The sequence below is a fragment of the Pelecanus crispus genome, chromosome 5, assembly GCF_030463565.1.
Source record: "Pelecanus crispus isolate bPelCri1 chromosome 5, bPelCri1.pri, whole genome shotgun sequence".
In the NCBI taxonomy this organism is placed as follows: Eukaryota; Metazoa; Chordata; class Aves; order Pelecaniformes; family Pelecanidae; genus Pelecanus; species Pelecanus crispus.
The window spans coordinates 62,502,590-62,521,343 of NC_134647.1; the positions used below are offsets into that span (position 1 = coordinate 62,502,590).

At 53.9% G+C, this 18,754-nt stretch overlaps 1 protein-coding gene across 2 annotated transcripts; it reads right to left on the bottom strand.

Annotated features, from left to right (window-relative positions):
- Window positions 1-5,997: 5,997 nt before the first annotated feature.
- On the bottom strand, window positions 5,998-17,789 carry AK4 (adenylate kinase 4). Of its 2 annotated transcripts, none has more exons than XM_075710164.1 (5): window positions 17,645-17,789; window positions 10,569-10,688; window positions 7,947-8,119; window positions 7,483-7,601; window positions 5,998-6,145 (listed from the first exon to the last, which is right to left on the bottom strand). In XM_075710164.1, exons 1-5 carry the CDS (start codon window positions 17,787-17,789, stop codon window positions 6,031-6,033), a joined length of 672 nt encoding a protein of 223 aa, XP_075566279.1. In that variant the 3' UTR covers window positions 5,998-6,030. The 2 variants fall into 2 exon arrangements, with proteins under 2 accessions (XP_075566279.1, XP_075566280.1); XM_075710165.1 differs by lacking the exon at window positions 17,645-17,789 and adding an exon at window positions 17,415-17,538.
- Between the last annotated feature and the right edge of the window lie 965 nt (window positions 17,790-18,754).

An 18,754-nucleotide genomic window follows, 5' to 3' on the forward strand; every position in this document is an offset into this window, starting at 1 on the left:
GGAGTGTTTCTGGGACCATAAACAAGCCGGCTGTGTCATGGCTGGCTAAATATAGTGCAGCCCGGGTTGCCTTCATGCTGCCTGTGCCGTCTGAATTACTTGGTACGCTGGGGTTTTTCTGGTTGTTTTTTTTTTTTTCTCAGGGAAGACTATGACTAAGAGAAATCCACGGTTGAAGTGGTATCAGAAGATGGAGGCCCTAGTTCAAATACAGAAGGTGAATAAAGTCTGTAGTTTGCAGACCTGGGGGCCTGTCCAAACTATTCCTCACCCTCCTCCTCCCTCTCCTCCTCCTCTCCTTGGCATTATCCCAAATAAGACTACAGTAATGACAGCCACAGAGACTTCAGCAAGACATTAAATATGTCTTGATTTAAAGTCACGGTGCTCCCAAGGTGATGCCTAGGGGGATAAACACCTACCTGAAGCAGCAGTGCCGTGGGGAGCAGGCAGCATTGACGGCCGCCCCGTCCCTGCTGTCCCCTCCCGGAGCACCCGGCTGGGGCTGCTTCAGCAGGACCGAAGGCAAATTCAATGGGATATGCTTTTAGCTATACTTTTCTCTTTTCTGGCCCAAAGTAGGGTTTTTAAATAGAATGCAATTCTGTGTTTGTCTCGGCATAATAAAATGGGGGGGGGGGGGGGTTGAAGGTCAGCTTCACAGTTGATGCACTGCAAAAGGCTGGAGATAAGTATTTCATAGCAGCATTTATATACTCATATATACACCCAATTACCCTTCCTGTAGGAAGTACAGCTATGTTCAGATATAAGCTACAATTATTATTTAAACCCTGAAAAGCACTTCATTTTTCTTCATTGAAGGTAATATGCCCAAATAGCTTTCACCGTCCTAAAATACACAAACAGCTATTTTGGGGTGCAAGAAGAAATGCTCATGTTCTGCGTGGAGTTATTGAGGTACCCAGAGCAGGAGGCAGCTCGAGGTTATTAAACGCTATATGCCCAGGTATACATTGCTGAATTTCAGCACCTTAACTTGCCATCAGACAGCAATATGTGCTATGCTGCCAAGAGAAGCAGTTTTCAGTGCAATATCTTCCCTCAAACCTATTATATAACAAGGCTTTAAAGAAGGATTTTTTTGCTTTATCCCGAGCTGCAGGATCTGAGCGTGCCTTCCCAATGATTACTCAGCACAAATTTGCCGTAAACAACATCCCATATTTGATCGTGCACCGTCTCACTATTCTTCCATCGCAACCCCGCTTTCCTTACCTTGCTTTTCACATGCGTGCATCCTCCTCTCCTGGCTCCTGCGGCAGAGCGGCGGGGAGCCCGGCTGCCCTCCCGCACGCCGGCTTTGGACTCGTCATTCGGCGACAGTCCCGGGTCACGGGGCGACAGCCATGGGCTGGGGCACAGCTGCCCGGGAACTGTGCGCTGCTCTGGGCCCTGCCGGGTTATATTTGGGATTACAGAGACTCAGGAAAGGATGAGGATGGAGGCAGACATATCACATCTTCTAAAATATGGCATGGAGTGGGATCGGGAGTCTGCAGGTCTGATCCATCAAGTGCAAATCTAAGCAATCTCCCCCCGCCCCCCTGATTTTTTTTGTTTTGGAGAAGATTAACTCCTTCAGACGGACTCAGCAGGGATGCGGTGTGTCAAAGCTTTGCAGAGCTGGGAACAGGGCAGCATGCTGGTTGAGGCACACCTGGGGCACTTCCCTGGGTACCCCAGAAGGCTAGCGCTAGCTGATGCTATAAACACACTATTAATTGCCCCCAAATCTTTATCACAGCATAACTACAGATGCAACTGCATTACCAGCTATCAGTGTCATTTCTTCCAAGCAGTCATCAGTAATTCCAGTTATCTTCCTTGGGTATCCCTTATCCCCGCTGTAGCAGAGCATCCCAGAAGCTTTAATCTCTCCGCACAGCTCCCAGGGGAAGCAGGGCAGTGTAATGACTGATGGAGTTCAAGGCACAGGTCCCTGGGGGCAGATACGCAAAAGGACAAGTTAAAATAACTGGGCTGTAAATAAGCAGCGTGGAGTACAGAAAGCAAATAAAGAATAGTATACTACAAACCTCATGTGAAGGGATCGATACTGCACAATATATACAAATATAAGAGAAAAGTGGGAATTTTAATGCTTTCAGTGTTGTTTTGAAATTCAAAGAAATATTTATTTTAGCAGCCCTGCAGGGACACGCTGCTTTGTGGGTGCCGGGGTGGTTTGTTTGTGTCCCCATCTGTGCCAGGCTTGGGTGCATGTCCCCTGCAGCTGGGGAGAAGCCCCCCCCATTTGGGGCAGCCAGAGGCACCCCAGTGTGTGCTGCGGGTCAGGCTGTACGGTCGGGGACACCAACCCTTGTGCCACCCCAGCTCCCCTGACAGCACTCGGGGAAAGCCAAGGCTTTGCTCCCAGCTTGATTTTGGCACTCCTCACATATTCCTCTGCTTTTTGACCTCCAAACTTTTGGTTTTAGACAGTTCATTTTCTAGCTTATGTAGCTCTTTTTCCTCCTTGTATTTATCTGCCCCTGCACCCTCAGACAGAGTTGCACAGAGGCAATACATCCCTTCTCTGCTTCTGGATTGCCATGACCCTGAATGCTGGCATCACCCGCACCCCTCCCACCAGGTTCACCTCCTTCGCCCACAGATGCCGAGGCCAACCCTTGGCCGTGCCTCTGCTTTCTCACCTGTCAGGCAGTGGTTTCACTCCTTATCACTCTTTTTTTAATTTCTCCTAGTCATCTCTGATCTCTGCTTACTCCAAACAGGGGACCAAGGGCCCAGAAGCTGCTATTTGGGAATTAAAGAAAAAAGCAAAAAATTACTAGATCTGTAAGCTGGTAGTGACAGGCAAAGGCACTTCAGCTTACAGCTTTTAATTCCCTTACCAAAATACATGATGGATTACACGGGGCACAGGCAATAGCTGGAGCCTTGTTGTGTCTAGTGATCCCCATTACTTTTATTGGGGGAAGTTAAATGGGCAAATAAAACCCACATGCAACAAGGATGGGAGGGCAGGAGCAACCACCTTCATCCACACTGTCAAAACTGGCTTTTTAACCAATATTTTGGATTATATCAAATAAAGGAGTTGGCTGTAAGACAGGACCCAAACAGCAGTATTATGCTCAAGCCCAAAACCTGGGGGACCTGAGGTGTTACTGAGGTGTTTTCTCCTGTGTTCAAGTGGGGATACTCGGACTCATCTTCTCCCCCCCTCCTCCTCTTCCTCATCAGCTCCTACAAAGAAACCCCAGGTCAAAAATGACCCGCTACCTGCAGGCATGTCCCACAGCCTCGGCGCAGGGCAAGGGCTTGCGCAGAGCCTGGCTTTCAGCGGAGATTGCGTATAACACACACAGACACTGCCAGCACAGGGATAAGCAGGAGAAAAATTTTATTTACATCTTTCGAGTAGTAACACAGCTGCAGCGATTCACCAGGAAGAAACTCCAGGAAGAAAACTCGGCGTGACGTGCCAGCGGTGCCCCGCGCATGGGGGGCCCTCCTCCCACCACACAGTATCTTGGGTCGGTACAAAATTGCCGTCGCTTTAGAAAAGGTGTGAGATTCACAGTAAAGTACCAAAGGGGAGCGCAGCGGGGAGGAAAGGCGAGGGATACATATCGCTCCGGGATCTCATCCCTGCCAGTATTTGGTCTATGAAAATGCATTGTACGACAACTCTTGTAGAAAAGTCTATCCCAAGGGCTCATGCCGAGTCATGGATTTCTACATCTACTACAGGGCTCAAAGCCTTTAAAACAAGCGCTCAGGTGGCTCTCCTGGGGCAAAGACGTCTGCAAGCCCTGTCCTGCCACTGGGCGCTGCGTGGGGCAAGCCTCTCTACAGGAGGCATTTTGCAGCAGGAAAGGATGAGACGCAAGAGCTAGGCAAGGGAAGGTAGGGAGCAGCCCCCCTGCCCGGCACTCAGCCCCAGCAGAGCCGCCCGCTGTGGCCAGGCTGCTTTTGTAGCCTAAAACCCGCCCCCCCATCATCTCCTCCCCTCCTGCCCAACACTGTTACAAAGAAAACAGCACACACATTTTGGCTATTTCTAGACTTGTGTTTAAAACTGGCCCAGACCTTCTTCCGAGGGTCATGGGAAAATCTAAAATCTTTCTTAAATCGGATTTCATTGCAGGGTGGAAGATTTGCATCCTCCCAGCCCGGGAGCTCTGGGGGGATGGAAAGGCCCCCAGGAACAGCAGTGAAACCCTATGGTCCCTCCACTCCAACCTGGGAAACTCCTATCCAGAGCGGGATGCGGAGCCCTCCTCTGCCGCTGTGGCATCATCACTTTCACCGGCAGGCAGGCAACGAGCAGGCAGCACGTGGGCAGAGATCCCGCTCGGCAGATGCCCGACAGCTTCTGGCTCCGTTATCAGGAGAGCACCAAGGCAAAGCTGCCTCTGTCGGGGAGAGCAAACATCAGGGGCTCCTCTCATAGCATGAGGATGGGGGAGGCTCAGCAGGGATAAAAGACTCCTCGGATGTGCTGAAGTTTTGCACACAGAGTCTGTGCAACCCTAAAAAAGCCAGTCAGCTCCCCCTCCCCTGCCGCAGGGCCACTCTCCAAGCAAAAATAAAACCAGTGACATTTCAGCAACAGAAACTTGCCCAGGCTGCTCTAATTAATCAAATGGGTGTAGGGGAGTGACAGCTTTTCTGCCTCCCTGCTGAGCCACCCATGGCAGACCGCAGCACGCTCTGCAAACACAAACAACTTCGTGCAGAGTTCCCAAAAGTCAATGCTAAAATTCAGCACTTTTTTTTTTTTAAACCTTTAAAAATACACATCTTGCTTTTTTCTTAAATATATATTCTATAAAATAAGGCAACTCGAGGAGACAAAAACAACATCCCCATTGCTCAGGTACTGCATCCTACCACCAAAGAGGGTTACAGTACTTCCAGTTGAGAAAAGCCACTCCACCTGGCCACAAAGCTCCTGAGCGCGAGAAGAGGAGCGACACGCTCAGATGATGCTGTAAATCTTGGGGAAACACGTGGGCATGGCCCTCAGCAGCCCCTGCACGCGTCCCAGGAAGGGAAGGCTCTCACCCCTCTGGGGGTTTGTGGGGAGGGAGCCGCTTCTGCCAGAGATGCTGCAGCCGCAGCGGGTACCACTTAGGGAACACCTCATCTCCAGGGGACCTCAGGGACAAAGGCAGCACAGAAGATGGCATGACTTGATTTCTCCCCAGAACTGAAGCACACATTAAAATGAATCTTTGGGAGAAACTCTTATAACATGACTGTATCTTGTAGTATTAAAAGCTATAAACAAGGTAAGCACAAAGGAATGCAGCTCATCCCCAGCACAGATCCTGCGCGGTGTCACAGCCTCTCATGAAAACTAGAGTGTACAGCAGCTTTTTATAACAGGGGTTTCATGTCTCTCTATGGACGAAGCACAAGTGCGTGTTTTACTACCAATGTTTTCCCTCTTTTATGTGTATTAATGCTGGAAATGTCATCTTCACGTTTCTGAGCTTCATAGTGTACATATTTTCCATGTTGCTCACCAATTCCCACTGGGCTAAGTCTTGCTTTTTAGAGCTTTATTTCTCTGAGAAATAAATTTAATAGAAAATAATTTATAGAAAAAAAACCCCTCAACCTAGAGAGTAATCTTCAGTGAACGGTACTGTGGAGCAATGGGATGGCACATTGTAGGCTCAGAGACTGGCATTTGTATGGGGGTGGCAGGGACATCATGGCAAGCTGTGTAAACCTGGCGTGATCATTACCCAGGTTTGCATCACTGATCTGTGTGTGTACTTGGACCATAGGCAGGAATACTTTATAGCCTCAGAAGAGGAAAAACCCCTTATTCTAGCAGACTTGACCTTATAATCAAAGATCATTTCACCCCAATACTGGCTATAACTGTGTATCCACCGATGTCACCCAGTACACCCGGGGAAGGGACTTTAGATACCGCACAATCGCCTAATGTGAGCACAGCCCCAGCACCACGCAGAGAAACCAAATTCGTGATGGCATTCACTCTTGGTCCTTGATACAAGCTGTTTAGTTCTCCTCATCCGAGAGAATGGGTGGGATCCTGCTGGAAAGCAGGGTGTACACGTACGGCCAGATCTTGTTGGTCTCTGTTCCCGAGAAGGAGTGAAGGATGCCCCTGCTCCTGGAAGAGAGATGGAAGGAGAAGTCAGTACCAAGGGTATTTGCAGTCCCGAGGACAGGGGTATTTGCAGTCATGTTGGCCATTGGCAGGGGACAGTCCGGCCAGGCTGGAAGCTCAGCTTTTTGGGCAAGAGGAGGGGGATAAAAGGGATGAGCGGCAGCTGCTCCCGTCTGCAGCATTTGCTGGGAGGAGCCCAGCTGCACTCACACATGGATCAACCAAACCCAGATAACCACGAATAATCACATTACCCAGGAGGAGAGCTCACCCTCGTCCCCCTAAAGACCACTCGTTCTCTGAAGTGCTTTATAGATGTAAATCAGCAGGATTTATTCATGTGCTTAAGCGAGTGGGAAATTCAGGGCCCCAGTTCTCCCCCCTCCCCTGCAATGCCGCTTTTGGCCCCCCATGGACCACTTCTGCTTTTAAAAACACTCCCAGACGCTCGCTCCCTTTCAGTAGTGGATTGCCACCCTACGGAAATCCATCTATTCCCAACTCGGCCAGGGGATGACTGCCCCAAACTACCAGCAGCACAGAAGGGACAAGCCCTGAAACGTGTCTGTGCTCACAGCAAACCCATCCGAGCTAGCCCTGGGGTCTCACCCTTCTCCTGCCCTCTCGCCAGTTGCCCTGTACTTTACCTAAATGCCTCGGGGCCCTGGACTAATTTTTTGCAGGATGACTGCACAGCACATACCGCCCTGGATCTGCACAGCACAGGGCGAATGGGTTGATTTGAAGCAGGGTAGAAAGCAGCTCGTGGGTGCCTGTTCTCTGCAACATCACCATCCCCACTTGCCCGCAGACCCTCAGCTCACTGAGCGACGGCTCTGCATGGGCAGGGCAGGGTCTGAGGCATCTCAGAGCTTCTCCATCTCTTGTGCTGAACAACGCTCACACAGAAGGAAGCTAAAACTCTTAACTGGTTAGGTTTCATAGCGCTGATGGGCAGCACCTCTGCAACGCAAACAGGCTTCCCACCTTGCACAGTGGAGCTGGGGGGCAGAAGGGATTTGCGAGTGCCTTCTGCCGCAGGCAAAAAATCACTCCCATCACCAGCACCAGCAAAGCCCTTTGTGGAGCCCAGCAAGACAAACAGGAGCTGTAAATTTCATCACATCAGCCTCCTCCCTCCAAACAGAGCCAGGGCTTGGCTGCAATGAATGGCTGGGGTTTGTGCTGCTAAGCACAGTGATCTGCCCCCCAAAATCTGTCGGGGGCTGTGCCGGGGCTCCTTGGGCTCTTGGGATGGGGGCATGGGACTGGCTGGTGGAAACAGCAGTTGTGCCTGTTTTTACAGGCACGCTGTGATTTTCTTGCATGATCCAACTCACTTGTACAACTCTATTACTGGCTTTGCAGCATCTTTGTATTTTCTGAGCCTGGCAGCAACGGCCTCAGGTTTGTCGTCCTCACGCTGGACCAGTGGCTCACCTGTCAGGTCATCGACGCCCTGCAGGAAGGCAAACACCATCAAGGGGATGCAGCCACCGGTCCCATCGCCCACACTGCAGCTCCCTGCCATGCAGCTGCTGCCAAATGTCTCGTCCTGCTCTGCATTGACTGAGCATCCTCAGACGGCATTTAACATAAATCCCATTTCCCTAATTAACATTTAGCACAACTCCTTCAGGCTGACTCCTGAGGGCAAAGCCCTCCAGTGCTCAGTGCTTACTACCTGGGATTTCTTCCCCAATGCTTTTTTACGATCTCAGCTCACGCAGAGAAAGGCTTCTCTGATCTTTTCCTTCTGTGAACTGCTCCCAGCCACCACCACTGCAATGCTACGGGCTCTTACCCGGACATGGGGGGGGTTGAAGTCCATGTTGTACACCCTCCCACTGGCAGGGTGGACCCAGCGGGCACTCAGGCGATCCTTCAGCGTCTCAAAGGGTATGTTCAAGCTGATCACCAGGTCCAGCTCGCAGATTCTGTCCAGCGCCTCAGCTTGCCCCAGTGTCCGAGGGAAACCTGTGCAGGCACCGCAACAGAAAGGGGCTGTCATGAGAGACAGGAAAGCAGCAATGATGGAGCCAAAAGCACCCACCCCACAGGCCTGGAGCTGCAAAACCACCGCGGCTCCTCGCTATAGCACAAGCGGTGTGAAAGACAGGCATCCACCATATGGCTATAATAAAAAATAGCTCCTACAGCACCGACTCCCAAAATATAGCACATGGGTCGCTGTGGGCTCATGTTTTCGTGCAAAGTCGTTGTCTGGTGCAGGGCTGGCGTCCCTGCACAGGAGCTGGAGGCAAGTAAGAAGGCACAGGCAACAACAAACCAGGGATAAAGGCTGGAATTAAAAAGAAGAACTTGGAGGAAACAAAATGTTGTGCACAGATGAGTTAACACACCCCTGGTTTACAAAGAGGACATCAAGGATACTGCGATAAAATGGTTTGTAGAGCCATCACCCAGCTCTCTCAAACCCCCGTCCTCCGAAGGTACCAGGTGGTACCTTTTGTTTAGAAAAGTCAGAGAGCGGGTGGGAGCATCCGCTCTTGCCACCAGACCACAACCAGGGTGACTCTGAGCTGGTCCCCTCTCCAGTTTTCTCTGCTGACAACACCCTTTTTTCATTTTTTTAGCCTTTTTTTACATCCGTAAAACCCTCTAAGACCTCCCAGCCTTTTCCCAAGCAGACTATTATTAGCTAAGAGCTTGTCAGGACATCAGCACAGGGAATGAATTGGACATTATGAGAAAGAATACATTTAGTCTGTCTTACCAAGTAAAGTCGGTCTGTTATTTAAGTTATCAAACAGACCACTTGAAATAAATACGCTCCTTGTCACAGTACTGCTGGAGTGGGGCTCTGACTGCAGCCACTGCTTGTGCCCGCAGGCAGATGAATTCCCCCAAAATTAGGAGGAAGAACGTGACAGTGCAGGGCTGCCAGCATCACTGCTGCCTGCATTCAGATTTTAGCTTCAGGGGCAGCCCCTCCCTCAAATGTCTTGGTATAAAGCGGAGGTCAGCACACAAAGCAGGCGGTTCCCAAAATCCTCGTTACCAGCCCATGGCTGGAATTACTTCACCCTTGCGGCACCCTCAGTGGGACCTCTGGATGCAAAGCTGTGATGAAATGGGAGCTGGTCCCCGGGCCAGGCTGCTGGGGGTCATACCACGATAAATCAACATCCCGAGCTGCAAGAACCCGGATCTGAGTGTGTCAATGCAAACCCCCATGAATGTGTTGAAATGCCAGAGTTTTAATTCAACAAAATATGTACTTGTTTAGGCAGTGCTTGTTGCTGTAATATGTTACTCACCATGTTCCCAGATGAATTAAGTGGCATTATGGTAAGAATAATGAAATTTTAATAGTGGGGATTCACAGGCATCTTCAAGGCAACATGAACCTACGGGGCTTGAGGTCTCTGACATCCTCCCTGCAAGCCCAGTGGGGCAACACTGCCAGACCCCTGGTGCCAACGCTGCCAGATCCCAGTGCCCGCTGGGGTGAGAAGAGCTCGGCTGGACCCCAAGCCCCAGCACAAGCCACCCCTCCTCTGGGGCCACCCAGGGCCACATGGGGAAGAAGCCTCGCTCCACCAGCCCTCCAGTCCATGGCACTAAAATGCAGACTTATTTTAGTTGTAAATTATTTTGTATTTTCCCTATCAGGAGCCTGAGAGCTCTCCGAAAGCCCAAGTCTGTTATAAATCAACTGGCTCAGTGTTATCTACGCATTCACTGACTCTTTCAAAGAGCTTCAGCAGATTGGCAAGGGAGGGTTTCTCCCCCTACAACAGCCACGGCCGCTCATCCCCATATGTTACACTCACCTGTGCCCAACGCCGCAGGTAAGTGTGACCTGCTGAGCCCTGTCCCATCCCCTAACAAAGCCCAAAGCGATTTCTAGAGCTGCCATCAGCACTTGCCAGCTCCCAGGCTACCAGCAGTGATGCACCACGGCTGCTGGTGTGCAGCTTCACTGCTGAGGGCTGCAGGAGCTCCTGGTGAACCCTCTGCTGCTCCTCTCACCGCGTGCCTTGCCAGTTTGCTCTCAGTGTCTTCTCCACCCGCACCTCAGGTGGCTTTCAGGCTTGGGATGAGTAGCTCCTTCGCACACGTACGGAAGCAGGATGACGAGCTTTCTTAGCCTGCCTCCAGCCCTGTTCTGCTCACTGGGTCCACTTTATGAAACACCCATCTCCTTCCCCTGCCTTTCCCTTTCCCCGATGTGTGCCAAGGGCTCAGCTGGACACACTCAGGGCAGAGGGAAGGAACACCTGTGGGCAGATGTCTCTGCCAGCAGGTCGGCTCCTGCCTCCCCTCCCATGGCCAGCAGGACCGGGAAAGGCACCTTCTGTTTTTTCTCTCTCCTGGTGCTGCCAAACCATTAGCAGCAAAATAATGTTTTAAAGGGGGCTGGGATTTTCCCATCCAGAAGGGACACTGGCAGCACACTCACCATCAAGCAGCCAGTGCTGCTCTCGCCGCTTCTCCAGCTCTGTCATCATCATGCGCGTGATGACGTGGTCCGGCACCAGAAGGCCTCGCTCAAGGTACTGCTTTGCCAAGACGCCAACTTCTGTTCAAGAGAAGGAAAAAAAAAAGGCAAAAAAGAAAAAGCATGACATTTCCGCTTAAAAAATACTGCTCCCCCTCAAATTCTGCCTGTCCTCCCAAATCACTCATCCAGGCGCCTTTCGGCAGCATCCCTCTGCTCATAGCTGCTGCTCCTGATAGCCAGGGGCCACGCGGTCCTTTTGGTGCTGTAGAAATGGAAATGCCTGAAATAGCCGAAGCAGGAACACAGCAAGCACCAGCCAAGCCCTTGCAGTCCTGCGAGCTGGCTGATGACGGCAAGGGGCACTGGCACCGTCCCTGCCACGCCGGACACATGCACCGTGTGCTACGCATGAAGCTCCTTTGGTTTTGGAGAAGGCACCGGTGTGGTTATGGGTGACACTGGCATGGATATTAAATGTTACGAAGACAGTGGACCAGCTGCAAGGGATGCAGCCAACCTCCGCATACCTCCGATGGTGGGATGGTCACCCATCCCGGACCGCAGATCTGGCCAACACCTTGCTACCTGGTTCGCTGCTTGCTTTAAAGCAATGTTGGTGCCAAATTCAGGATCCTAATAATGCCTATTCCTATATGCACTGAGCCACAGCTGCAAATTCTTGTGCCTTGGAGGAGGTTTCTAGTAAAGCCATGAGCACAATGATACATTTGAGCAATGCTTGCAGATCTGGCAGCATTTGGCTCATAGGCACAAAGTTTCCATGTACAACCATCACCAGAAAAAGCTGGCATCATAATTTATAAACAATCTGAAGAGGTGCAAATTCACCATTTCATGTGCAAAATGCAGCAGTAAACAGGCATCACCAGTGAGCCCATGCGAAACCCAAACCTCAAAGTGTTTGTTAAATCACTGCTGAAAGCAGAAGACGGCTTCCCATCCAAAGGGCTTTAAGATTTCAGAGCCTCAACTTAAGATACACTCAGATAAGAAAATTATTTCCAAGCTCAAATCCTTGAGAACATAATTGGGGCGTAACTGCAAGGTAAATGTACCTTACCAGGCGCCTGCCTGGGTCTGCCCTGCATCACTCAGCTGGAGCCGACGGCACTGCAGGAGAAGCCAGCAGTGGTTTCTGCACAAGTAACACCATACCTGGTTCCACCTTCACACAGCCTAGCATCACCCGGGCAGCTGCTGCCAGCAGTCAGTGTAACAAGGGTTTATTCTGCTTATATTTTTATTGCAGCTGGGGTACAGCAGATGTTACTTCAAGAAGAAATGCAATAAATTAAGTTGCTTCTTACATTACAGTTTGCCTGCGATTTTCTTTTAGCCACTCGGAGACACAAAGAAACTGGAAAATGCAAATATTCTTTGCCATTGCATGTGACAAGTCCTGATCCTGCCACCAGAAGAGGTCCAGGCTTTTCCTCTTGGAGTGGGACCCAACTGACACCAGTTCTGCTCTCTTCCAACAGCAGCTGAAATAGCATTTGTCACCAGAAATGAACAATTTTGCAATCAATTTTTGCAAGACTTTTCCTGAGGACAGCACATCTTAGCCGAGGACAGCACATTTGAGCCCTCCCAAAGTATGAGTCCTCTCTAAAAAAAGCTACAGGATCCTGCATTTGGAGGCAGGCTCTGGTTTTCCAGACTGCAGCAAGATGTCAGACCAGGCAGGCACATGCATCTGGCCACGGGCTGAACTCCTGAGCTACAGGAGGGGGTTTTTTTTGCAAGATATGCAGTTCCTGCAGAGAGTTCATCTGATCTAACTGGAGAACTCGATGCAGCCTGCATGGATTCCCCCGGGAGCACCGGGCCAGAGCTTGTGCAGGAAACCTCGCAGGCTCCTGAAATGGTCTGCAGATGATGCCTGGCAGGAAAGCGGGACAGGTTGGGGCTGCCAGCCGAGCCACGCTCCCCGTTGGCAACCTGCCTCCAAAACGGGGCAGGCAGTGGGCGCTGACTCACCAGCCTGCAGGGCTGAGTCACTGGACCAGAGAGTGTCCCCCTCCCTCTGCTCCATAAAGGCATTTCAGCTCACCCTGCCGAGCAGCTCTTTGCTCAGAGCCACACTGGCTGCCAGGCGCAGTGAGCAGAAAATACCTTTTTTCAATGACAGGTTTTTTGTCGCTGCCCATACGTCGTCAGCACTGCTGGCAGCTCTCCTGCTTGGGGAAGCAAAGGACGTGGGGATGGAAATAATACATGATGTCTTATGCAATCAGCATGGAGACCTGCTAGGGCATAAATATTATCACATCCACCTACATTTTTTAATATTTATTCATATGGTCTGCACATTGCCACAGGTTTGCAGGGAATGCACTCGCCGGCAGGGCAGAGCTGCTCCCAGGGCAGAGCCTGGCAGCCACAGAGGCTGGAGCTGCAGCAGAAGGTCCTGCTGCCGCCCCGAGGAGGGCTGGCCATCCAAGGGACCGGCTGCTGCTCAGTGGGGCTGCTGGAGCCAGGCCTGGTGCTGCAAACCAAAAATACACCAAGACACAGTTGTGAAGTCTGGAAATACAGCAGGGATCCACAGCTCTGCATCATGGAGTCTGCAGTTTTCCCACGCCCCCGATACGGGTGGACGGCTCTCCACTGCTCCACGATGGATGACTCCTGCTGCCGGGGATGCCGCTCCTCCACGCCCCTCGTGCGTGCCAGGGAGACACACCAGTGTGGGGGGCATGCACGAGCATGGGGGTGCACACACGGGCATGGGGTGCACATAGCAACATGGGGGGCACAGGGGTTATGCACTGGCATGGGGAGAATGCACTACCATGGGGGTCCACACACCAGCACAGGGTGCTGACTGCTTCCAGACAGCCACCTAAGCCCCTCCAGCCTCTTCTTTCCTGCCCAGCCACCTCCAAAGCACAAGCAGCACTGCCAGTCCCGTCCCACTGAGGAGGAATGGGCATGTATTTTGCATGAAGGACCTGCAGAGCTGCCTGGTCCCCTGGCCCCCAACACCAGGGATGCTCTAGAGCGCATCATCCCTGCAGCACAGCCCTGCTCCTGGGGGGTTTCTTCAAGGCAGCCTTTACCTTCAATTTTTACATTTGCCATCCCCTTCCCAGCTGCACCAGCTGTCAGCCCCAGAGCCCAATCTGCTCCATGCAAGCTCCATGCTTCTGGTGAAGGGCTCCCCAGCCACAAGCCAAAGGGGAGCAGGGTTTGGGCAGTCCTTCCTGAGCAGGGCGGAAGATGCCGGTCCCTGCTCAGCAGCTCCATGCAGATCCCAGTCCCCTTGCGTGAGGAGCTGGAGCTCACCCCTACTGCGCTGCACAGCTCTTATGCAAGCACCAAAATCCCCATTGCTATGGGCAGGTGCAGAGAGGGGTTGCAAGCATTGCTCTGCAGTTACTCCAGGTAGCAAGGGGCTCCTTAGCCACCACTCGTGCTGCCTGAGCTGGGCAGGCGGGTGCTCCTGGCAGTGCTGAGCTCTGTGCAAAACAGCCTCTTGACTCACGGGCTTAATCCCATTAATCTAATGACCATGAGTTTAATCCACCCTTTAATGCACAGGATTTCAGGCTCTCTGTGGCTTCCCTGAAGCGACCCTGAGCTGTAGCCATCCCTCCTTATCAAAGCAATGAGGAGTTACAGAGTTACAGCCCTGAGGGATGTCTCCTGCCCCCGAGGCCATGAGTGATAAAAGAGCCACCCAGGACGAGGCAGGAGGAGAGGCTGTTCCCAAACACAGCCCTTGGCAGCCTCCAGACCCGGCATGATAACCCTGGACTTTCTGCCCCATAGTGCAACCTTCTACATGATTTTTTTTATTTAGGCTACAGCAATGCGATCTGGAGTTAATGGAGAGAAGAAACCCCAGGTGGTTAACAGGGCACCAAACGCATCTGCCTGTGCACCAGCACAGTTAAGCTGCAACAACCCCGACTGGCCAGGGCTAGATGTCACCCCGTTTTTGGGACCCCGGGACCTCTTATCCGATGCGAACGCTGCATCCAGGGCCCTTGCTCCTACCCCATCCCTGCTGGCAGGACGCCACTTTAGGGAGCCAGAGCCTGGTGTGGCCCCAAATTCGGGACACAACCCACTTGCTGGATGGACAGCGGGGTCCGTCTCTGGGGCGGCAGCCAGCGCCAGGGGAAACTGCCACAGCCAGAGCATCGCTGCTGCTCCTGCACATAAAGATATAGCACTGACCCTATGGAAAAACAAAGGGCTGGCAGATTGCATCCCCTGGGCTCAGCTTTGACAGGTAGTTGGGCCCATATGTGGCTCTGCCAGCAAAGACCATCACCCACAGGAAAGGCTGGGAGAAGGACCGCGGGGCTCGGCCATGCACAGCCCACAACCCCCTTAGCCTTTTTTTTTGTGCTCACATTGGGCGACACTAACAAACGAAATCCATCACGAGGAGGGGACAGGAGCCATTTCTACCTCCAACAAAGCACATTAAAAGGAGTAGTGGGGCAGACAAAAGACCCACGTGTCCCTGGGAGGATGTAGACCCTCAGCCAAAGCCACTGGAAAAGAAATTAAGTTGTATTGCAAATTAACTGCCAGGTCCTGTTAAGACCCCAGAATGCTGCCAACACCAGAGACGACCACCTGGGTACCAAGGCAAGTATGGGCCAAGGAAATTGCTCACCACCCTCCATCACCCCTGCCTAGCACCAAAACCACAGTTTCTAAGTCTTCCAAGATCTTAAAAAGGCCCTTTCCTACAGCAGAGCCACCGCTCACTAAGCAAGACACTAATTAACAGACAAATGTGTGGTAGCGGATGTACTTGTAGGGTCACTGTAGCAAAACTTTAAACACTTCAGCAGCAGTCACGCGTTCAGCGGCTTCGCTCAGCTGCAAAGTGAAGTCCTGGTTCCCTGCGACTGCCGACAGCGGCGGTGAGCTGGGCACGCTCTCCCTGCCAGGTGGCTCAGGCTTCCGCTGGTGGCTGGAGTCCTCCATGCCGCCCGGGCCTGAACCCCACAGCCATGGCTACTTTCCATCGTGCAACGGCAAGCAGGAAAATCCCCTCTGCATGGATGCCTGCCTGCCATCCTTGGACTGAGATTACTCTACAAACACCAGACTGACGGGTCCCTTTGGCACAACACTTCTGTAACACAGCTGTTTGTACCAGAGGGCCCCAGCTCCCCTAAAATGCAAAGCCAGCGGCGCAGATGATAAACTCAGGAGGAGAGTCTACTTCCACCTAGTTTCCCCCGGAGCTGGCACACCGCAGTGCCGTCGTGTAACAGCTTGTCCAAAGCAAATAGCAAAAAAAAAAAAAGCAAATAGCTGCAGCTTACTGAGAGCTGTAACTGGAGGCTGAGTCAAAGGTGGGACCTGAACGTCACGCCAGCTGTACCAAACTAAGGTTGATTTACTTCTAAGTAATTTTACCCACACTTCTCAGTGTTGTTTCCTTTGGGAAACTGAATTTACCCGATGCGCTTTGGGAAATACCTTCTGCTAACTCCATTCACAGCCCCTTCTTCCTTCTCCAGTGTCCCCAGAGAAGCTCTACAGCAAGAGTATTAACTGAAATACAGAATCCAGGAAAGCCACTTGTTTAGACCTTGATCATGCGAGTTCCTGTGCGGACATGCAGTCTCACCGCACTGTCCCGCTCCCGCGCGCTGCACCTCTGCTTGCTTTTCACCCAGGCGTTTTGTCCTTCAGCCAAAGCAGTCATCGGGATTTTCCTAACTTTGAGCCTCCCTCCAAAGGAAATATTATTGTCCTTTTTATTTATAAAAGGAAATCTGGATATTTTTAAATGAGTGACCAGCACAGGGCTGTGTGTAATGCTCCTGCCAGAGCATGCAGCTCTCCAAAACTTTACCCTCCCTTTTTTTCCTCCTTCTTTTTGTTACCCTTCTAAAAAGGGAAATAATTTCTGAGTTCTCTCAGCTTGTTTTGTATCAACGCCGTTTTACCATTCCTCTGCCGGGTGAGTCAGCTTCCTCTCTAGGTCGGTCTTTCACACATTAGCAGAGGAGAGAAGGAGCTGTTGGAAAAAGCAATACGCTGGGATTGCCCAACGGCAGCTGCAGAGGAACCCAAGTGCAAGGTGGGGTGCAGCACACCCGCTCCCAAGCCTGGCCGGAGCCCGGGAGCATCTCAGCAGCTGACAGCGCTGCCCGGGGCATAAACACGGCAAAGACCATCAGTGCTCCCAAGGGCTTTGGACCTGGATGTCAAACTTGGGACGGGCAGGAGCAGAGAGCCACTGTGGTGAGGCCGTGCTCCCGCAGGCAGGTTCGCCTTGCCCAGGGGCTGCCCGCTGCGCGCTCTGCCGCAGGCCCTAAAAAGCCAGGCCTTGGCGGGTGCCCTGTGCAGGGTGGGTGCTGCTGCCCACCTCCTCCACCTCCCTGCTTTCTGGAAGAGAGTTTCATAAAGGAGCGGGGGACACACACCAGCGCCCCGTAACACCCCACCGTCCTTGCCGCAGGGGCCAGCACCGCACGGCACGGCACCTGGCCACAGCACGTCGTGACCCACAGCAATTTTCCCAGCGGGGTTTCCCCCGTGGACGAACGCACGTTCCCAGTCCCTCCCACTGTGGGTGTTGCACAGGCACAGCGTGCACCAGCATTTCAGCCATCTGCCGCCCACTGCTTTGCAGTTTGCACCCCGTTCCTGTACAACCACCTGAGGCAGGATGAAGTTATTAATAAGACGCGACCTGCACCCCCAGACGCCGCCGTTAACTGTCGGTGCACGAGCGGGTGGGTAATTCGTACCGGCTTTTCCGAAGCCGTACCCACCCGGCGCAGGGATGAAACTATTACACACCCACAGCTCCCCGTGGCATCGGACCCCACTTTTATTGGGCAGCTCCGTGAGCTCAGGCTGGAGGGCAAGGGCGATGAATGAGCCGTGCCACCCCCACGGAAAGAAAACGACCCGTGGCGTATCCGGGGGGATTCCCATCCACGTCGCATCCCCATCCCGTCAAAGATGCCCGGGGCTGGAGACCCCCGGTCCCCGCCGCCCCCCGACGGGGCGGCCCCGCGGGCACTCACCGCCGCCGCCGCGGAGGCTCTCCCGCAGGAATTGGCCGCTGGAGAGGTGCTGGAGCCCGAAGCTGCGGGCGATCCTCTCGCACACCGTCCCCTTGCCGGAGCCGGGGGGACCCAGCACCACCGCCCGCAGCAGCTTGGAGGCCATGGCCGGCTGCCGGAGCCCGGCCCGGGTCCCTGCGGGCCAGGAGAGCGCGTCAGACGGCCCCGGCCCCGCCGCCGCCCGCCGTGCCACGCCGAGCCGCGCCGCTCCCCCCGCATCCAGCCGCCGCCGCGGCCCGTACACATCAGCAGGGCGGGGGGAGCACCGGCGGGCTGCGCCGCCGCCCGCCCCCTCGGGCCGCGGCACCCTGGGACTTGTAGTCCCGGAGCCCGCCCGCGCCGGGCCGCGGCCCGACGGGTCCCCCGCCGCCCGGCCCGGCCCCGGGGGTCCCCGGCAAGGCGGGGGCTGGGGGCCCGGAGGCCGGGCTGAAGCTTGCGCGGAAACAGCCGGCGGTAGCGGCGGCGCTTTGGGCGGCCGGTGCACGTCCCGCACGGCCACCAGGCCGGCGCGGCGGTGGGTGCGGGGACGGGTGATGACCCCGAGGGCCCACGGCTGTGTCCGCACAGGGCCGGGGCGGCCGTGCGGGGCTGCGGCCAGGGCTGCAAACACACGGGCAGCGAGCGCACAGCCCGCACGCACAGCCTGCAGACAGTCTGCAAACGCGCAGCCTGCAGACATGCAGCCTGCAAACACGCAGCCTGCAAACGCGCAGCCTGCAACACGCACATCCCGCGGGCACGCAGCGTGCAAACGCAGCCCGCACACGCACAGCCCGCCAGGCTCAGGGCCCGCCAGGCTCACGGGCTGCTCAGGGCTGGTGACGCGTGGGGGGGGCACGCACAGACACAGACAGACAGACAGACACTCCCTCTCTCGCTCTCCCCGCTCTGCCCCGGAGGGGGGAGCTGCTGCGGGTACGTGTGCGCGTGTGCAGACGTGTGTGCGTGCACGCGTGCCGCCGCTTGCCGGGGGACGCTCTCCCGCACCCCCGGCGAGACACCCCCACCCCACCGCACCCCCCCCGAAGGGGGCCAGGCCCCCGCGGGACGCGGCCGGGCTGTGGACCCACG